General features: G+C 33.6%; 1 protein-coding gene across 14 annotated transcripts in view; it reads right to left on the reverse strand.

Annotated features, from left to right (window-relative positions):
- LOC145293199 (uncharacterized) overlaps window positions 1–21,603 on the reverse strand; it is an 806,145-nt gene that overhangs the window by 365,113 nt on the left and 419,429 nt on the right. For all 14 annotated transcript variants that reach the window (XM_080139709.1, XM_080139706.1, XM_080139701.1 and 11 more), the window contains one exon: window positions 21,322–21,474. In XM_080139709.1, the coding sequence (XP_079995835.1) occupies window positions 21,322–21,474 (153 nt within the window). The remainder of the gene's footprint in view (window positions 1–21,321; window positions 21,475–21,603) is intronic.

Consider the following 21,603-nt stretch of genomic DNA (forward strand, 5'->3'; position numbering starts at 1 on the left):
TTACATGCAACATTCATTCCTACCAACGTTCTATACGACTCAACTGATTTATTTTGGTGCCCGTTTGCTATTTAAGAATGCCTTCTTTGGCGCCGTCTCTAACTCGAGTTTAACATACTGGGTGAATTCTTAGTTATTCATATTTTTTTTCTTTTTTTTCTTTTCTGTTTGAGGCTCCAAAATATTGGGGAATTATTTCTATATTTTCTCTTTGCAGCTAATGGTGTTCGTTTCTTACATTGTAATAAATAAGATCTACTCTTTCCATCAGATAGAGATGCATAATGTGTATCAGACCTACCTGGTCGCATAATGTGTATCAGACCTACCTGGTCGCAGGTGTTATTTCACAGATTCTCTCCTCAGACTGATTGTCCTCCCAAGGCTTGAGAATCTAGTATACTCTATTTCACTTCGATCTAGGAGAGGACGAGTTTTTACTCAATAAGCAGCAAAATCCCACCCCTTTCACTTTAGCGGACCCTGGAAACTGGAGAGCCTAGTAGTTTCTTCCTACGAACTGTTGGACTTTGGAATTCTTTCCTTTTTCTCCTGCTCCCTGGCTGTATTAACTTGCAGTAATTACAATGTAATATGAACAGACATCTCGCTGCTCAACTTCCTACATAATACCTCATGTAGACATGGTCCAAAATAGTAGCCCCTTATATCCAAGTGGCAGTGTGTCCTGTTTGGGATAAATAAAGAATTTTTTTTAAATTACAAAAAATATCTTTAATAACTACTTCCAAACTTCACCATCTGTTGGTGAGTGCCCCATTTTGGGAGCTTCAAGAAGAGTGGAGTCACCTCCTAGCCAGTGTTTTGTCCCTCGGCACCAAAGCCAACAGCAAATATATGCCATTGTTGAGATTACTTTTTCCCTGTTGACTGAGGTATGACTTTAGTCCTGTGCAGTTCTAGGAGGGTCACTCTCCCAGGCTTTGCCTTTTTCCTTTTGAGAAAAGATTAGTTCATTGTAAATCGCCTGGAGCGCTCATGTCGACGAATGCCGACGAGGCTGCCTAAGAATTTTTAGCAAACGATAGTGCTCTTCCTCTAGTGCGCTAGCTCTTCACATCCCACTTTCAGACCCTGGTGTCACATCTGCTATGTGAAAGAGATTCTTCATCAGACACCTGCCATGCTCTGAACACCTTGCTTCTCTTGAATTGGATTCATTAAAGGTTCAACATTTAGCAGCTGACACACCACAAAAATTAACTATCTCACCCACATCGACACTAAGCACGTTTTTTTTTTTTAGTTTCACATGTCAAATTCATGTGAACACGTCTACAAAGTCAGAAAGCAGTACGACTCCTACTGTAACGTTGTGGTTACATGTTAACATACTCGGACCCAACGCGTTGTATCTGAGACAGTCACAAAAGAACTAAAAAGAAAGGAAGAAATTCGACTCAACTTTTTTATTCTGGGTATCTCCAACAACGCATTGCATTTTGTTTTAAGCAGTTCATTTAGTTTATGTCGTCTGCCATGTATTTTTAAGACGCTCTCGTGACTCACGTGGTTTGCTCACTGTCATTTCCCAACCATTTCTAGAACATGTGCTTTTCTGTTGTTTCTCCGACCACATGTGTCTTTTTGTCCCTGCTTTTTATTTCCCTGCTCTTCTTCTGCCGTGACGTCACTTCGCACATCCGGTTTGGTCATGTGTTAACTGTCATTATTATTACTATTATTAATACTTGTTAAGAACGTTTCACTAAATAGAAAATTGGATCCAAGGAATAATTTATAATTGATATTGTGCTTTGACTTTAAACAACATAAAAGGGTTGATATGCCACAAAATACATAAACCAAAACATAACCTCATCTTAGTTGTTGTCATGGTAACAACGATTCTGTATTTGTAATCTCTTAGCCTACCACAATGGATTAAATGACGGGTTAAATTCGAAATTCCTGGAAGGTTATGGACTATGACAAAAGGATCCCGATGAAGGCTGGAGAGTCGAGCAGCCGAAAAGTTGTGCATATAACAACAAATATAAGAATAATAGTTAAAAGCATGTAAATAATGTAAATTAATATTTGTACTTAAAAAAAATCCAAACATAAAAACTGAAGCAAAGGCCATTATTTTTGTTAGTTGAATCACAATAACAAGCCCGAGAGAAAATATCCAGATTGGATATGATGGAGCTTTGGACGAAACCTATTTGAAACGAAATTGTTCCTATTGTACAATCGATTGGCAAGGACTGAACATCGCCAGATAAAGTAACACTCTAGCAGGGAAAATTTTTCATCTTTGCATTTTGTGTAGACCTCTTGGCGATAATTAGCGTCTATAAAAATGTGAAGTAAGGGAGGATTATTGGCTTCTAAAGTGGGCAAGTTGCCAAAATCTGAGACAAAATCCAAAATGTTGCCATTATCTATGTGCGATTGATAGAAGCTGCACTCCCCACTCCCCCTAACAAGTTCATCGTCATCTTGTCTTTGCCAGGAGCCGCCATAAAGGTTGTGTGGGTCAACCTTCAATGATAGATGCAGCCATATATAGTTGTAGTTTAACATTTTATTAAAAAATGAATAAATAAAAAACAATATGGAATACATCAACATTCAAGTTTTTTGGGTTTCAATTGAGGGTAAAGTAGTTTGGAATCATTTTCAGTTTATCTTTCAAATATATATTTTACACGTCGGACACAATATTTTTTGAAACGTAATAAATACATTGCAGAATTTATCTCATTTTGAAATATCAGCTCTTAACTAAAGGGAGAATACTGCATTTAATAAATTCCCAACAAATAAAGCAGATGTTATGACTGGAAACCAAAACCTTGAGATCTTCAGCCTGAGGTTCTACCAACTGACCTATTTGGACTTCCTTATAAATAGAGCTTAAAACATTAACTTAAAATAATTATAGTTTTGGTATGATGTCATAGATTTATGTGTTTGAAACATGAATTCAAACAAAAACTAAAATAAGCAAATGTAGGATTTGTTTTACAATAGACATTGGTACAAAAAAATAGGGAAAAAACAAATATATAACAAATAAATGTTATCAAAGGTAAGATAAGTTACTCTTCTAATTAGCTAGATAAGTTTCTAACGGCTTTACTTTAAAATGTTTATTCGGTTTGAAAAACAAGTAGTATCTAGTGTCATGCGAGAATAAGAAAAATGGCTGTCACTTGACTATTACATTTTAGAAGTTCAATAATGACTTGAAAATAAAACAAAATACTGGTAGAAACTCACCCAATATCAATAGCGTTGGGAATTATTTTAATAGTCAAAAACAAAATTATTTTGCTTTAACTATGTAGTTTTTCCATAGAGGGAGCAAATGTTTGCTACTCTTTCAAATAACGGTGATAAGAGCTTTTTAGATGCTCAGAATACAGAAATAGGAATAAAGATACATTTTGTAAATTTGAGATGCTCATACTAACGAGTCACTGCTCATTATGATTCAAAGACAACTCAAGACAAGGGTTAATAGTTTGCATTAGTTAGACGTTGAGACAAACACCTTGCGGATTGCAGACGATAATTGGATTTAGGCTGAATTAGATTTTTTAAGAGGATGGTTCAACAAGCTTGGTAATATTGGACTTGAAAATAACCATGTTATAGTCAGTTGGGAAACAGCACTGTGATATCGTGTTCCACAAACGAACAGTTCTTGGAAAAAAAAAACTCTGCTCATACAGGTTCTGTTTAACTTTCGGTGCACAGAAAGAGAAAGAACATTTTTATAGTTGTTGCTACTAGACGAGATTTTGATGAGAATGCTATACTGGGGAGGTGAGCTCAGTCGAGCACCTACCATGAAAATAATGACAGAACAGAAAAAAAGCTAGCAACTTCGTAGAAAAAGAAATGATCATATATTTTAACATTATGATACGTTTGTGTTATCGTTCCATTTATTTAATTATTTAGCATCGACATCAGAATTAAAATTAATCGAAATTTGATATTTTTATACCCAACAGATTATTTGATATGTTAAGTTTTACCATTTTTACTCCTAATGCCCAAGTTCTCCATTAAAATTCAGATAATTTACTTTAGAGAATGGCTTCTTCTGGAAAAAAAATATTATCAAATTTCCATTATGGTACCTATTAACCCTTAACGTTGAGTGGCTTCTGTGTCTTGATGAGAGGTGAATGTAGGGAGTAGAAAAAAAAAGCAAACAGTGATAAATACATAAGGGTTTAGGATTGATTAATATCTACAGACAATACATAGTAACTATACTATAGTAAAAGAAATAATTTAAAAAATATATTGTATTAGTGATTTTGATTAGACACCATAATCATCTTCATTTTAATCAAGGCAATATCATAATTATTTTACAAGGGTATTATCATTACCATCATTGTTTTAGCAATATGTGCATCATCATTAACTTTCAGCCAGTATATCATAATCAATTTTAGCTAAGTGGTCATCATATTCAGTCTTTTAGCAGCGAGACCATCATCATCATCGTCATCATCAGCAGCAGTTTCAGTAGCAACTCCTTAAATCGAACCCTTCTCACCATGGTAGTGTCAGAGGCTTAGTGAAAAAAAAAATCTAAGAATCAACTTACACCATTAACGATTACTACACCCTCACCATACATTCATTTACCCTTATTCTTGAGTGGCATTTGGGCCTTGATAAGTCGTGACTCCCTTGTAAAAAAAAAAAAGAATTCACCAGAAATTGTCGTTCTTTGGTTGTCTCTGCATCTGCATCTCTGGCAAGGAAGAATATGTCAGGTTCAGAACCGTAAATCCATAAAGTGACTATAGTAACAACAGTGCATCAGTATATAATCCACGTTGGGCTAAAGATTCTCAGATTTTATATGCAATTGCCAGGCCTTCATGCATTTTTTTTTTTCAGATATAATAAAAGGAAAAATGCATGAAGACGGATTTTCATGGGATCTGTGCAGAAGTCTGATTTGCTCAACAACATCAGTAACAAGGAGATGACGGTGGCTAAGTGGTTAATGGCATGGACTGACAACCTGGACGTGTTAGGTTCAAATTCAGTTCATTCCATAGAAACACTTTCACTTTAGGATGGTGGCAACCTACATGTGGTCCCGCCTTTGCAGAAAAATTCTAACTAGAAAGATCATGGGAAAATGAATGCCTACAATAACTAACTGATTCATAGGAAATGAATGAATGCTACTGCTGCTGCTCCTCCTCCTACTACTACCTAACAATAGTAGCATCATTTTTAAAACTTATACGTTTTTAACCGTCATCATTTCCTTTGAACTTGCTGCACATCATGGTTGGAAATAAACAAAAGAAAATATTTTCTTTGGTTTTGTCTATCAATTTCATGTATAGCAAGAGGATTGATAAAGTATTTGTTAACAATATTCAGTTCAATCAAAGACAATCCTATATATCAAGATGATAGCCTTTTCCTTTCTTTTTTTTAATCTAATATTTATCTATAATATTTAGGTATAACATATATTGAGTGTCAGGTATGTTCATTCGTTTTAAATGCGTGTTATTTTTTCTTTTGTAATTGATTCAGATGGTAAGTTAGTTAGTTTTGATTATCAGGTGATGTCTGTTTGTTGTATAGTCGGGCGATATATAAACAGGGTCTATATAACTGGTGTCTCTTTAACGTTGTGATATATAGAGTGTGTGACGTCTAGTGGTTAAAATGTTCTTCTATTGTTGTATGTGTGAGTGTTTCACATATAATAAAACAGTTCATTAACATTCAGTTTGTGTAGCACACAGGCAAATAACATACCGCTTTCCGTTGTGTCTTGTTTTTTTTTCTAATTTTATATAACTTTATTCTCTCAAAATCTATTTCATTACGTCATTAACTGACCTAACATTAAGATCACGTGATGCCATCACTAAAATCATCTCCATTGTTTATGTTCTAACATTCTTGTTTGTTTTAATCTTCCTGATACATTTCCCCCATATCCTAAAAATATATTTCATCTTTAAATATATTTTATAGACATCAAAAATGATCCTAATAATAATCGTTCAGATTACTTGGTATCCCCCGGCAGTGTTCTATATAACATGTTGTGCAGAAAAGGCTAATGTCAGTTCATAATAAAAGATGTCGCTTGGCAAGTTCAAAGGTGAGTTAACCAGTAATATATGCACCGTGAGAACGAAAATGAAACCAGATAAAAAAATAACGTCAGATAGTGGAAAAAAAAAAAATGAAGAACAATGTTAAATACAAATAAATAAAAAAAAAATATTTAAAACACAGATTGTGTGCTATCATTAATTATATTGCTAAAGAAAAAAAATCCACTGTGGCGGCAATGGCGACTACTAATGCTGCAACTATGTGTCAGTAACATTGAGATAACGTTGACATATTTATTAAAATTCTTGACACAGTGTTAGATAAGCAGAATCCTCACACACAAATTTTATTAAATAAAATAAAAGAGTCGATGTACGTGTGTTTAACAGATAAACTCTTAAACTACTGGTCACATAACACTGAAATTAACAATAAATAATAACCATACAGCAAGGGTGGTTATAACGAGTAAAATCTTTGCTTGGATGGATGAATAAAGCATACAGAAATATGTCGGCAAGTTTAAATGCAAAATGTTCATTTCAACTTGCCGATATATATTTTTATTAATTTTATGCATGCACAAATATAATCATAGTCATAGCGAGAAGTCGTTTAATTTTAAATCTTTTTTATTTATCTGTCGAGTTAGTTTAAACAGTACGCAATGCAGCTGGGTTCGTTAAATAAGGGAACGCAGCTGAGGCACTAAATGTTTTGGTTTCAATTCTACCTGATGGCATGCAAGTCATTTTTTTAAATAAATTTTTGAAATCAGTATTTTATATTAAATATTTAATAAAGAATTCGCTCTGTAATAATACAAAATCTGCATGCATTAAAATAGATTTAATTATATTTTACGACCAGGCAGGACTGGCCACCCTCCCTGCTAGTATGAAATAAATCAACAATTTTTGTCTACTGACCCTTTCGTTCAGTTATGCAAAAATCAGAAAATAAGTTATTTGCACAAAATTAGGCACTAGATTGTTTCTGTTCGTCAACTATCGCAGCACAACAGATAAAAGTGTTAAGTAATAATCAGTTCTAATTGACAGTCTTCTGGCGGTTAATGGTTCAATCTTCAGCACAAGCCATGCTAAGAATACAGTTATGAATTATTTACTATTTCTATCCAATCATGGCTGACAGAATGAGAGAAAGCTACTCCGTTGATTAAATAAAGGATTCCATTCAAAATTCCATAGAGATTCCCAAAATGTATATTTGCACATGCATAGAAGCAACATGTGTAGTCGACTTTTGTCTGTCAAGTTCCAACTGTTTTCCAATTTTAACCCCTATTTTTGCTGGATAAATACCAAATCGAATTTATTCCACAGGTCCAAATCCCCTATATATCAAGTTTCAAGTTTGTAGATTAGAAGTTGACAGAGTAGTTTGGTGGAAACCATTCAGCAGACAGACAGACAGACAGACAAAGCCATTTTTATGTATATATTCAAAATTGACGTAATAATTACGATTGTTTCTGTGCTACGAATATTTAATAGGTAAATAAATTGCTTTTGTACGCTATGTTGGACATATATTCACCATCCCTGGATGATAACTGCACATTGATCCTTGCATATGTTAAATATTTAAGTAGCTGTCATAGATTAGAATGGATTGCATCTCATGTCCATTCAATGTTGAATGACAATTATGCCTTTACAATGGTAAATGTACTAACACATTGTGTAAATATTTACACCATTTAGATATTGCGCGCGTCTGTTTATTGAAAGTTGGCTTGAAGGAACAACATTGGGTTTAGAAAAAAAAACACTAGCTGAAACATACATCTCGATTGCACAATACATTATAACTCTAATCTCAGAAATTACATCCGTTACGACTATTATCATACTGAAGCTGAGTTAATCAACGTTTGTTTGCCTAAGATATATATATATATATATATATAATCCCAGAATATACATACTAAGATAGTTTTTATCCTTTTTATCTCCAAACAATGAACTTGGAATGCAAGGGGTTTTATTTGGAATCATGTCTAAGACGAAACTGTGGGGAGTTGAGTAGCGAAGATGTCTGTTCACATTACATTTAAACTTCTGTAGGTTAATACATTCAGTGAAGTAAGAAACGGAGTAGAGGAACCTCCACAGTGAATGGTGGGATTTTGCTTCTTTTCAGGTTAGTCAGAAGTATGTGCATCAAGAGAGCACAAACTATTCCTTAATTTGAGGTCGAATTATGTTTGAAAAAAAAGTCTATTTTGATTTTTCTGATTAGCCGTAATTTTCAATTATCTCATTAAGTGACCCATTTCTAAGTGCCTGTTTATCAATTTATTTATTATAGTCGATATGTCAATAAAAAAATTCGCTTATTTGAGGCTTAGCACCTAGGATGTGCTTTTGTTTATTATTCTTTGACAGAAAAATATAAAATAAAGTTTTCATGATTAGACATTGTATTTTTACTCAAGAACAATATTTTAAGAGACCTGCAATAAAGCGATGGACAGTGGAAATTTCTTGATAAAAGAATAAAATGCCATAACTTCGTGAATATCGCATAAATTTGAATAAAATTTTTGGAAATAATTAACCTTAAAGCAGTCCTTTGATTATACAATTTTTATGTTTTGTGACATATATTTAGTGAAATATTGATATTTTACTAATCTGCAATAAAACGATTGACACAATATATACAGAACTTTGTGTGTGTGTATGAGTTCGTTCCCTAAGGACTCAGAAACGGTTTGACCGATTTTTAATTTTCACATGAAGGTACTTATAGGTTTTGTGTTGGAACGTGTCCAATAAGTATCGAAAATCAAAAAAATCCGATTAAAGAAGGAAATGCGATTTTTACCAAAGTTAAAACTTTGAATCACTGTACAAGCAGAAAGATCCAGCCTATAAAATCAATAGCTTCTTTTATAAGACAGGGGCGTGTTCGAGATTAATGTTTTCGTTTAGAGCACAATTGCACTATGATATTTGACTTTCACACTTTAAACTGTATGTGAAACCATTTTTTTACAGATAATTTTATAAAACAGTAGATTCTCTACAGTGCAATATAGACTACAGGTAATCAATCGATTTTATTAAAAAATGAGTGATTTGATTGATTTCAATGACAATAAAAGTATGGGAGAGTGGAAAATTTGTTGATCCTCATCCAATCCCGGACAACGTCGGATTTCCCTGCTAGTATATATATATATATATATATATATATATATATATAACTGGCTTTGCAAACTCACCCTTTCCTGGTTCAAACAATTTAACTCAGGCCCAACGGGTCATATTTATTCTATAGTTTTACTAAACATAGTATTACCCTTTATTATTCATAGTTATAGCACATGTATTAGATCCTATAGTGTTGTTCTCAGTCTCTCTTGAGTGATACATAAAGAATAAGTACAGAGGACCCAAATCAGCCAATCATTGAATTCTAGTCTAAATTCATAGGAAGTCATAAGGCGATCATGGAAGGAGTATTCAATAACACCAGACTTGCATTCACAAAATCAACTTTTACACAGTTGCCATTTCATGTGTGATAACCTTAAAAAACAATTATTATTTATAATCGCAGTATGCACGTTTGAACTAAAATCAAACATATCTGATGAAGAAAAATTTTCCGAAATATTATACAATACAGATTTTCCATCTGACCATGCTGATGGAAGTAAGAATACAATATATTATAAAATATAAGATAGATAATACATATACGATATTGCATTAATAAACATGAATCTGCATAGCTTAGTCCACCGTTATATTTCTTAATTTGATTTAGTTTGTGCCTATCTTTTACACCTCTGCATTGTATTGCATACTATAAATTTTCTTTATATACACACTAAACAATGCTTCAAGCAAATTCCATTAACTTTTCTTATTTATTTACTTTTCTTTTTAACTCATATTCACCACACACGAGGAATATTGTCACTGAGACATAAGGGATTAGGGACCATACCTATAGGGATACTTTAATTAGGGAGTCGAATAGAGAGATGTAGTGTAGAGTGTCGTGGTTTCAGGAAAACTCACCAGATATAAATACAGAATCCCTTTATATGAGCAACATACCACTGTAGTTATTCCGATATTATACAGTTTGTCCAAAAAGTCACTGAATGGTTGTAAATCTTTGTCATTTTACCATTAATGACTTTTTTTTTCTCTATCTTAGATATTTTACAAATAATATTTAAGAAATTAATTTTGGATAAGTATAGCATTGAGCAATAAAAGCAAACTGTAAAATTGTTTTACCAAAATCAGGGGTCAATTGTTTTGACTCAAAGAACTTATTGACAGCATTTTCATGTAAGAGATAGTCAAAGTCACAACACATTTCGAAACATTGTGAAAGAGTCTATGTTAAACCTCAAACCCTGCAAGAATTGAAGGAAAACATCAGGAACAAAATAAGGTAGTTAAATCGCAATCCAGAGTTTCTGTAATCTGTCATGAATAATGTTTTGGAAAGAGCACAAATATGCAAAGCTTAAAATGGGTATCATTTAAAAATAATTATTTTTGATAAATAAAGATGGTTTAAATTTAGTATATTTTTAAAGTAAATTTCTCAATGTCTTAGATTGTATTAAAATTACAGAAATATATCAAAAATAAAGAATCTATTTAAGTTCAAAATCCTTCAGTAACTTTTTGGAAACCCTGTACAACTAATGTTAGAGCAATTGCTCTCAGTACTACCCACGAGTTAGGGCTCTTGTACTGTCAGTCGAAAACAGCAGCCAAACAAGCCGTCAAACCTGTACCCTCGACCGGTCAGACAACAGTGATCCAGTCTAGTTGTGTGCAAATAAGTGTCAAGCCAACATTTCAGTTTGTCTAGTTTGTGATAGTGGGATGATATTCATTGTTCTAGTCAGGAAACAAGTCCAAGCATAATCCCTCTGATGGTACCTCTGTGCCTTACTAATAGACAAAGGAATATAGAAGCCAAACGATAGGCAAGTGGGAAACTCCTCAAAAAAGCTCTATCCATCAAAATTCTGCCTGACGTTAGACACATGGAAGGTTTCTTCTATTTTGTTGTGGTGGCAAGATTAGTTAGTGTGCTGTTATACAAGAAAGCATAGTCACATTGACATACCGGTTCTTATTAGATCGCTGAAGTTAAGCAATGTTGAGCCTGGTCACCATTTAGGAATATCAGGCACTGTACGTAAGAGGACATCGACAATTCCTTGCAAGAACCACAAAAACAATATTTCATTTCGCCTAACTGGGAATACATGCGACTGGAGACCATTTGTTAATTTGATATTCCCTAGACACTTCATCATTTGGTGAGAGTCAGTTCAAGCCACCTAAGTTTAATGCCACTGACTATATACAAGAAAGTTCCAGAATCGCTGGTTTTAAAGACTAAACTGTTTAGACAGAACAGTCGTGACATAAACCCATCTCTATAAGGAATTGGTAAATATCAAAATCTTCTTTAATCTCTTTTCTTCGGCAGATTTCACATAAATCAGTAGAATTGGCATCAAATCAGTCACACTTAGTTTACATATATATTGAAGCCAGAGTAAATATCTAACTGAAGAGTGTACTTTTAAGAACATGATACTGTAAGCCTGACTGTAATTGCAGGGCTTATGTTGCAGCCGATATTCAAAAGAGTAGCCAGTTGTGATTATTGCCTTTTTATGAACTCTATCAATTCTAGTACTAAAGATTCAAGGTACGAAGTTTGCTCCAAAAGTAAAGCCTCTTATTTTTTAAACTTAAAAAGTTGAAGAGTTACAAAGACGGGATTGATACCATTAAAATGCGCAACCTTTTGTGCTCCAGAATTATTTTTTTCTGCATAGTTACCACCATTTTCAGTACATTTTTGCCAGCAATGAATGGTGCCTGTGCATGGGCATCTGGAGTGCATTCTTTCATAGGAACTTTGTTCCATCAGTAAAGTCTCCTATTTTTTTTCACGAAAATAGTTAAAGAGCTATGAAAATGAGAGTAGTAGGTCAAAATTTATTTTTTTCTGCATAGTCATCACTATTCTGCTTCTAATGTATATCTATGGCAGGTGTTGCTTTCTTAGAGTCTCACATCGTCGACATCTGCAATAGAAGAGATGAAACTTTTAGGTCATGAATGCATAAGCACTCATAAACAATGCAATTTACAATCCCCTCTGATCCATTCGAGTGGAATAAAAAATAGGAGGCATTACTTTTGAAATTCCGCTCGTACTTATGTCTTTAAAAACTTTAAATCAGAGCTTTGTAATTATATATCAAACCCATAGTTTATAGGCATAAGGTTTTAAACCACTTTTTAACGATCACAACATCTTACATATAAAATTTGCATATCAGATGTGTCAAAGTTGGGTCTAAATAGCATTTATACTCACATTAAGCATCGATTATGACTAGCCAATTTGGTACTAATGCAGAATAGGGGTTGCGTTATCATTGGCATATTCCGGGCAGGTTACGTAAATCGCCGGAGGGTGCTATAATGTTTAGCCAATGAAATTGCATCAGGTGACAATCAGAAAACGGTATCTTTTGTTTATTAAATTTCTTTACAGTATCTTTTGTTTAATGAACTGTTAGGTGAAAGTGCAGAATAATTTAAAAAGTCCCTTCCTCACTAGGTTAAGAATGGTTTTCTAATAGCATTATTTCATCATGGTTCGTAAAATATACAAGAAACTTTTCTTCACCATATGAATACCGTTTCTGATTATCCTTGTTTTTTCCTTAATTTTTAATTGCTTGTTAGTGTCTTAAACAATAAGCAGCGCTTTTGCAAAAAAAAAAAAAAAAAAAAAAAAAAAAAAAAGAAAGTTTTTCGTTCGGCACCTTCCGGGAGTTTATGTAATTTGTCTGGAAAGTGTCGATGATAATACGATCCCTATTCTGCATAATTGCTGAAATTTCTTGTCCCAGCATTAAAGTTATTTGCTTTTTACGGTTGAAAGGCTTGGATACAAGGACAAAGAATTCTCGGAAGTCCAATTAGAAGGCAGCATAAAAAAAGCAAGAATAAATAATACGCCACTAATAGTAGGAATATTAGGAATACCAAAAAACTTTGAAAAAAGAATGTGAGAGATTGGAATCAGAGGGATGGCTAAGACGATACAACGGATAACAATAATGGAAAGTGCAGAAATATTAAGAAAAATCCTTGAATGCAGAGGCTAACACCGCACATGAACTACAGACACAAATTGGACATACAGAAACGGCTACAGATGTAAACCACAAAGGAAGATCACATGAAATCATGAAAACTGAAACGGTATAATTGTAATGTACCCCCATGTGGTCCGGCGTTCCGGCCACTCCCTTTTTTTTGTGTATGTATGTATGCATGTCACCATAAACTAGCACCATACCAAATCAATGAAAAGGGTCAAAGAAGATGTCAAGGAGAGAAAGCACTAGACAGGCCTCAGCTAGATAAGTGCAAAGAGGAGGCTAATTGCCACCCAAATTCCAGTAAAGATTAATGGTCCCTGCGAACAAGAAATCAATGATAAGTGGCTGTTGTCATAATGCAAATTCTTTTGCAAAAATTATCTGGGGAGACTTGTTGTCACTCAGACTCCAGAGAACACCTAGTGAGTTATCAAATTTTTTTATTGAATTTAATATCATAAGCCAGTTATGAGCTCTGATAATGTAAGGAAGGGCCAAAGTATTATTTGGAGCTTACTTCTTCACATTGTATGACATATTCCCAAAGTTAGGCCAAGGAGAAGTTGATAACTCAAAAAAATTATCTGATTTGGTTGAGATTTTGTAGATACTTACTGTTATCAAAGAGCATCAGCCTCATATATGGACAATGACCAACCTTTTAAAGGTCCAATTTGAAGATCATCCTCACATGAAATGTGGGACTTCATTGGCTACAATATGGGATAAGTAGTGAATTCTCAATGATGAACAGAACGAAAGTTATTGTCAATGTGTGTCTTTCATTTGCATTATTAATAGAACCTCTGTAAATCATTCACAGCAAGAACTCGCCTACGGGAGTAAAAAGTGGACTTTGGGATTACTTAAAGCAGCCTCATAACTCTTGCATCCCTTATTTTGTCCTTTAGTCCTCACCTTCAATTCACGATGTTTCTGACAAAATTGCTGTTTTCTGGATCATAATCTATCCATCTAACACTAATCATTGGCTAGTTTTTGATCTTGAAGTGCATTTTTTTAACCCTTACATCAAGTGGCTTTCTGCCTTGTCTGGAGCTATTTCCATAAAAAAAAGAAAAAGATATCCCCAAAGCTAGATCATGACCAATATTCTGAGCATGTTTAGTGACTATTGGTCAAACGATGAGCACATAGAGTGTACACAGAAAAATATAATGACAAACTAATAAATTCAAGTGAACACATAACCTCTTTACTAGAGGCAACTATTTTTATTATACAGTTACTTTTTGAAATGAGAACTGATTTTCTTCAGGTGCGTTTATTCAATATGTGCATGGAACAATGAAAATGCTATTTCAAGCTGGAATGTGTCAAACCAAGTAACATGTTATTTCAAACTAAAGCTTTACAGACTAACCAACAGAGCTTCCTATAAATATGCTTAAACGCATATACAATAAGATGCGCTCGTTCAGTCTGTATAATTTTATATTGAATACTAGTCATAAAAAAACATTACTTAACTTTTTGGCTACGATTAAATTGTAGTATCTGTTTGTTTTCGATCCGGGACAAACCGAAAACAGAGAACGGTCTATTATCTAGAACGGGTTAGGAAGGTCTTACTAACCAAATTTTTTTCTTCTTTGTTTTCCTTTTTGATCCTGTTTCATTTCAATGAATTCACTATACATATGTATATATATTTTGGATATTTATGAAATATTTATATTTATGTATGCCTTTCGTATATTTATGAAAAATAAAACTTCAAATCAATTGGGTATATCTTAAATAGAACGGCCCCTAGTGTGAATATAGTATTGTAGATGATTCGAGATGATTCTAGTCAAGAGTAGGATGGGCATTAGCTAGTATTAGTTACCAGGGATGACCAACGACACCTATTTTCCCCACACTTTTAAATGGCCTTGTGCCTAAATTTTTTGTTAATGTAATTTCTTTTGAATTTCTGGAAATAAATATCTCAAAGTATAGAATGTGTTCTCAGCATCCTAATGACATGAAACGTTTCGCTATCACTGAAAATATCGCGTAGATATATATGAAAATAATTTTTTTATTCTTCCAGATTAAATATTCTTTGGATAGAACAAGAAAGTTTGTATGAGAGCTTGATACACTGCTCTGTAAACTTTCGTGTGAGGATATTGTGGTTTCTTTTGGACTTGGTGCCTCCTATCCTGCTTCGATAGAGTTCAAAACCTTTTTTCTTCCCTGCAGCCACTTTCCCACAGAAGAGACATCATGAGCCTGTCTCTGCTTTATCGTTATTTTCATGTCAAGTGCTCGTCTAAACTCCAATCTATGCCCCCCCCTGCCAAACTTTCACAAAAAGAACACTTGACTAGCTATAATCAATATCAGCAGCTTCCCCCACTCTCTATCTATGCCTAAATCTGAACGCAGCTTCCATGAACACAGATTCTTTCCAAAAACTGTCTGTGTCACAGTTCCATTGGCCTGCTTCCCGGGCGACTACAGTATGATATTCAAGTTTAATGTAAACAATTTCTTGTTGGACCGTTCCTTTAAACAATTAAATTTTATCCAACTTACACCATTAAGAATTACTACACGACCACATTACATTGATTAAACCTTATCCTCGAGTGACCTTCAGGTCTTGATAAGTGGTAACTCCCTTGTAAAAAAAAATCTTTAACCATTCAGACAATTACACAAAGTTCTTGAAAACTAGACAAAAAAAGGAAATCAGATTCTGGTGAATAAAAAAAAAAAAAAAGAAGAATCATTGTTCTGTAGATAATTCCCAATAAAATTTTGTTGAACCACCTTGAACTTTACCGAATTTATTGAATTGATTGGATTCTGTGCAATTTTGTGTCTAGAGACCGACAAATTGGTGCAGCCATTGAGTTAGATAAAGATAAAAAAAAAAAAAAATTTAAAGCAGACAAAAGCATCAACCTATCTTATAATATGGGAGGTGACAGTGGTCACGTGGTTAACAGTAGGGACAGATAACCTGAATGTTCAAATTTGGTTGTTCCACAAAAATCACTTTCATTTAGGATGTTCACAACCATCACATGGTCCTTCTCGTAAGTACCTGATGTCTTTCTAGAAAAAACTTTAACTAGAAAAATATCAGGGAAACCAATGCCAATAATAGAATCTTCGGATTCATACAGTATGATGATTCAATATAATTTTCTGCGGTTTTAAAAAATTGATACTTTTCTCAGCATAATTACTCTACACAATTTAAAGAGGATGTAACTAGGGCTGTGACAACAGCATATTCTTTTCCTTGTTTTGATTCTCAGGTATATATCCACTAATATCTTATGTGTTTTTATGTAGAGTGATGGAGTTCTCAGTTGATTAATTGTGTCGGATATATACTCGAGAGTCAAAACAATGAAAAGAATATGCTGTTGTCATAGCCCTAGTTATAACATTGCTTTCGTGGCTGCTCATTGCTTTTTAAGTAATAAATGCCTATGTGTGTATTTCTTGTATCAATATAACTTTGATAATTACCTATTGACATTTTTAAATATAAAATGTTTACAAATGTTTAAAAGAATGTAATAGTATTCATTCAAATTGGGTGATTTGATTGTTTGGTTTCACGACATATCAACCCTTTATAGGTCATTAAATGTCGAATCTAATAATTTTGGAAAAATTTTTATATCTTCAAATATTAATTTATGGTGTTTTGTGATTTTGTTGTACATATCATATGAACCCTTTTTTTGGATTATTTAATGCCAAATCCAGTAATTTTAGAAAATAGGTTTTATGCTTCAAGTTCTTTATATCTACAAAAAAATATTTATGGGTTTTGGTCTTGCAGTTTTTATTTACAATTAGTCCAAACGAATTTGTGGACATTTTATGTTATTTTTTTTGGGGGGGGGGCGACTGTTGCATTTGGGTGACCTGAGCATTCAGTATCATGTGTGCATGTACATCCACCTTTACAGCCAGTCTTTTAGCCATTGTTTATGGTAGTGTCTATTCCAAATAACACTTATGAAGCCATTGTTTTGCTTGAACAGTATTTTTTGCTATCAGAAAGCAACACAAGAAATTCAAAATTTTCCATCGTTTTGAAAACTTGTAACAATATCTTCACCTACATAAATTTAATTTTTAGACAAATAATCCGATTGAGTTCAAATTCTGACACTACATTTTGAAGGTTAGTACTTTATAAAACTTGTATGGATTTGTTTTTATTAGTGGCAAATATCTATATGTCAGGTTCGGTAATTATTGAGTGATGTGTCACAGATTCTGTTTAACATTTCATTAGATAGTTCTCAAAAATGCCTTCTATTTTTGTCAACATTTCTAAATCTGTCTCATCTAATCTTAAATTTATCTTGTGCTACCAGATCAGGCTGTCTGAAGATATCGACTTTCTGACGTAAATACACCAAACATTGATGTTATTTTTTCCCCTTTCCAAAACTCGATCATGTTCTGCAAAGTCCAAAATAAAAATTAACAATTTTTCTCTACAAAACAACCAAACTAAACACCATGAATAAATTTTTGTAGACTTGAAGCATAAAACCTATTTTCTGAAATTACTGGATTTGGCATTAAATAATTTAAAAAGAGTTTTTAGGTCGTAAAATAAAACCCACCAAACACCATGAATATAAAAACTTTGAAGCATAAAATTTTTCTCCAAAATTACTAGATTCGACAATTAACCATCTGTAGGGGGTTGATATGCCGTGAAACCAAACAACCAAATCATCTTCAATTTTCCTCCACTATTGCTATTCTTAATCTGATTTTTGAAAAATAGAAAACCGACCCAGACAAGGTATGAAGCCACTTGATATAAAAAGCTAAAAAAAAATAAAAAAATGAAAGATGGTTATTTCAAAACAGGAAATGCCTATAGACTTTAGTTTTGAAAAAAAAAAAAGGCTATATATAGGAGGAAAACAGTCAGCAGGAAGATAATTTCAGAAACATGCAGTTCTTGGTAACTTGTTCCAAAAATATATTACGCTATTACCAAAAACATCTAGATTTCATAAAAAAATATATACCATATTTTAGCATAGTTGAAATATCGTCTTCTAGATGAGGTTATTAAAATCTTAAGATGTAATATTTTCACATATACATGGATGTATACATTCTTTATACACCTGTATCGTCATTGTGAATCCAGATTTTTTATCGTTCGTAGATAAAACAACCAGACACTTATGCCAGTTTATGTGAATGTTTAATGATGTAGATTATTTACACAATTCATAAATCAAGACTGAGGGAGATACAAAGACCTTAATATATGGACTGACTCGTCAAAGAGAGAGAGAAGAGAGAGGGCGACGGATAGATAGATAAACGTATAGATCGCTTGTTTTGTTACACTTAGCTATACTGTACACAACTGCACTAAATCTCCAGGATACATACACATAACAAATCCGCTTGCTTAAGTTGTCAGCCAAAAAGAAACAGAAAAAGAGGTAACATCGAGATGAGGACCGTAGTCTGAAGAATCCAAATAATACGAATAATCAAACTACATCTCAAAAATTCAAAACGATAATTGTTAAAATTTGTTTAAAAAGATGTCATTATTAAATGTACATAAGTTTGACCTCCTCCACCAAGTAATTAAATATTCTCCAATTTTACTGCTATAAATTCTATGAAGTTCAGTATGTGTGTTTGTGTGTGTGTTTGTGCATGTACTGATCTGACATTTTGAGCACAAAATATTTTTAATGTTAGATCCTTAATACAATACTGTTAAAGGACCCAACAAAGTTTCAGTTTTCTCTGCAAGGTGCCACCATACCAGTCCAAACAATAATCTGCGCATCCTTTTCATGCAATAAGGAAGAAGCTGCTTGGTCGAGTACTTTCGCCACAAGAAAGCAATGATAGCCACCCACGTGCAGAATTTGTTGCTTTTTTGTTCGTTTTATGAACTTTTAAAAAATCATGGTTGACATATTAACCACAAAATATCTGCAAAAGGATAAAATTATAAAAACAAGAACCAAATCAGTCGTGAGAGTGCATACCTCCGCCTGAAAATGTAAAGATGGGCTAAAGTCTTATCTAGGATTTACTTTTTTTTTTTTTTTTTTTTTTTTTACAAGCAGTCACCACTTAGAAAGGCCCGTAAACCACTCAAAGATTAGGGTTAATGAGTGTACGGTAGTCAATCGGACAATATCTTAGTAATCGTTAGTAGTGAAAATTTGGGAAATTGGTATATCTAAGGGGATGGCTCATCAAGAACTTGTTTACGTTGGACTTGAAGACAACCATATTGTAGTCAGCTGGAAAGCAGGTAAATGGAAGAGAGTTCCACATGCATGCAGTTCTAAGAAATTATCTTTGTTCATGGAATCCACATTCAGACTAAGGCACAGATAAAGAGTGGGGAAAATTATTGATAGTGGTTTCAGTTAGACGAGTGTTTTTCGTGAAAGTTTGGCAAAGGGGGACCATAGATTGGAACTCAGACAAGTACTTGCCATGAAAATAATGATAAAGCAGAGACAGGCTTGCAACGTCTCTTCTGTAGAAAAGAGGTTACAGGACATCTGCTACTAGGATAAGAAGTCTATTTTTAAATCTGTCAAGGCTGAGTGCTTCTAGCAGCTGCTGGCCAGATGTGGCAACAATAAACCATCTTAAGATGTACTTGGCTCTTATACATGTAGAGGATTGCATCGACAGTGAGATATCTACTGGGGCAATAAAATGACTCCATTTTTCCAGCAACCTTGGCAATGGATTTGATGTACATGTTCCATTTCAGATCAGGGGTAAAGGTTCGACCTAGAAGCTTGGAGCCTCCCCAAGACGAGAACCAATCATTTCAATTGATGCCAGACAAGGATCAGAGCATTCCATATTTTATAAGGTATTTCCAGAGTTATGCCATAATCATGTTGAGACACCGGTTTTCATTAAATCACCAACGTTAAGCAATGTTGAGCCTGTTAAGTACCAGATAGATGATCATTTGGAAATACTAGGTATTATATGTAGGGGAACGTTAACAAGAACTGTAACAAATTAATGTTGTCATCTCTCCTGACAGGGATATTCAAGTGACTGCAAACTGCTTGCGAATTTAATATTCCCATGAAATTTCTTCCTTTGAAAGAAGCCAGAGGAGTGTATCTTTGATATAATACGGTATACTATGGAAACACTGATAACTCCAAAAGATATTTTTTGAGTTAAGTTGAAATTTTTTTGAGTTAAGTTGTATAGTTATTACTGCAATCAAAGAGCATCAGATGCATACATCAAAATTGGTAAAATCAGTAGTTGAAAGTATGTAAAATTTTTTGACTTTGACAGAACGTTTTTCAACATAAAAACATAATGCAATATAAGATGGGAAACTTCATTGCTACAATATGGGTCAAGTAGTGAGTCTCTATGATGAATAGAACTGAAGTCAATGCTAAAAGTGTGACTTTCACCGTTTCTATAACCTTTACCATTATCTTACCCTTTGATATGATATCATGATATGCCAAAATTAAATCAGTTCTAAGTTAGACCATCAACAATATTTTGACCCAGTTTGGTGATAATTGATCAAGCGACGTGAACGTTATGATGTACACAAACAGGTTCAAACTCGACTGAAAACATAACTTTCTTGGCAGAAAAGAAGGGGGGGTATTTGGGAAAGTTCTTGAGATCGCTAACATTATTAATTCTTACTCTTATGAAGCCCTATAAAGGTTCCAGCATCTTCCTTTGTTGGAGTGTGAGGTCGGTCAGTAACTAGTGTGGGGTAAGCCAAACAATTTTTGACAAAATTGAATGACCATCGACCTCCCCCCACGAAAAAAAAACAATATGATTTGGGCTTTAGTCTAAGGCAAAGGATGAACTTTAAAACATTTTTGTTTTATATAAAAAATCCTTGTGAATGTCTCTCTCTCTCTCTCTCTATATATATATATATATATATATATATATATATATTTGCTTACACGAAATAATTTTTTTTTTTTTTTTTGTGGAGGTAACAAAATGAAAACAAAGAATTTACTTACCAGTCTTGTGGGCTTCGGTTCCCCACTGTTACTTTTCAGACTTTTAACAGCTTTTTTCCACATGCCTTTAATACTTGCTGAAGAATGGGTCTTTTTTGGCTCCTGATCGGCGCTTTCGACAGCACCATTGTGGTTAGGACTTAGCACCTCGATCTGAAATTGCAGAAGTATTACGTTTTATTTTAAGAAACATAAAATTAAACTTGCAATCTTATGATAACACTGTGAAACAAATTTCAGGTTTAAAAATGTACATTCCACATAAGACCTGTTTCAGTGTAA

Source organism: Euprymna scolopes, chromosome 14 (genome assembly GCF_053919585.1).
Source record: "Euprymna scolopes isolate OS-2025 chromosome 14, ASM5391958v1, whole genome shotgun sequence".
NCBI lineage: Eukaryota > Metazoa > Mollusca > Cephalopoda > Sepiida > Sepiolidae > Euprymna > Euprymna scolopes.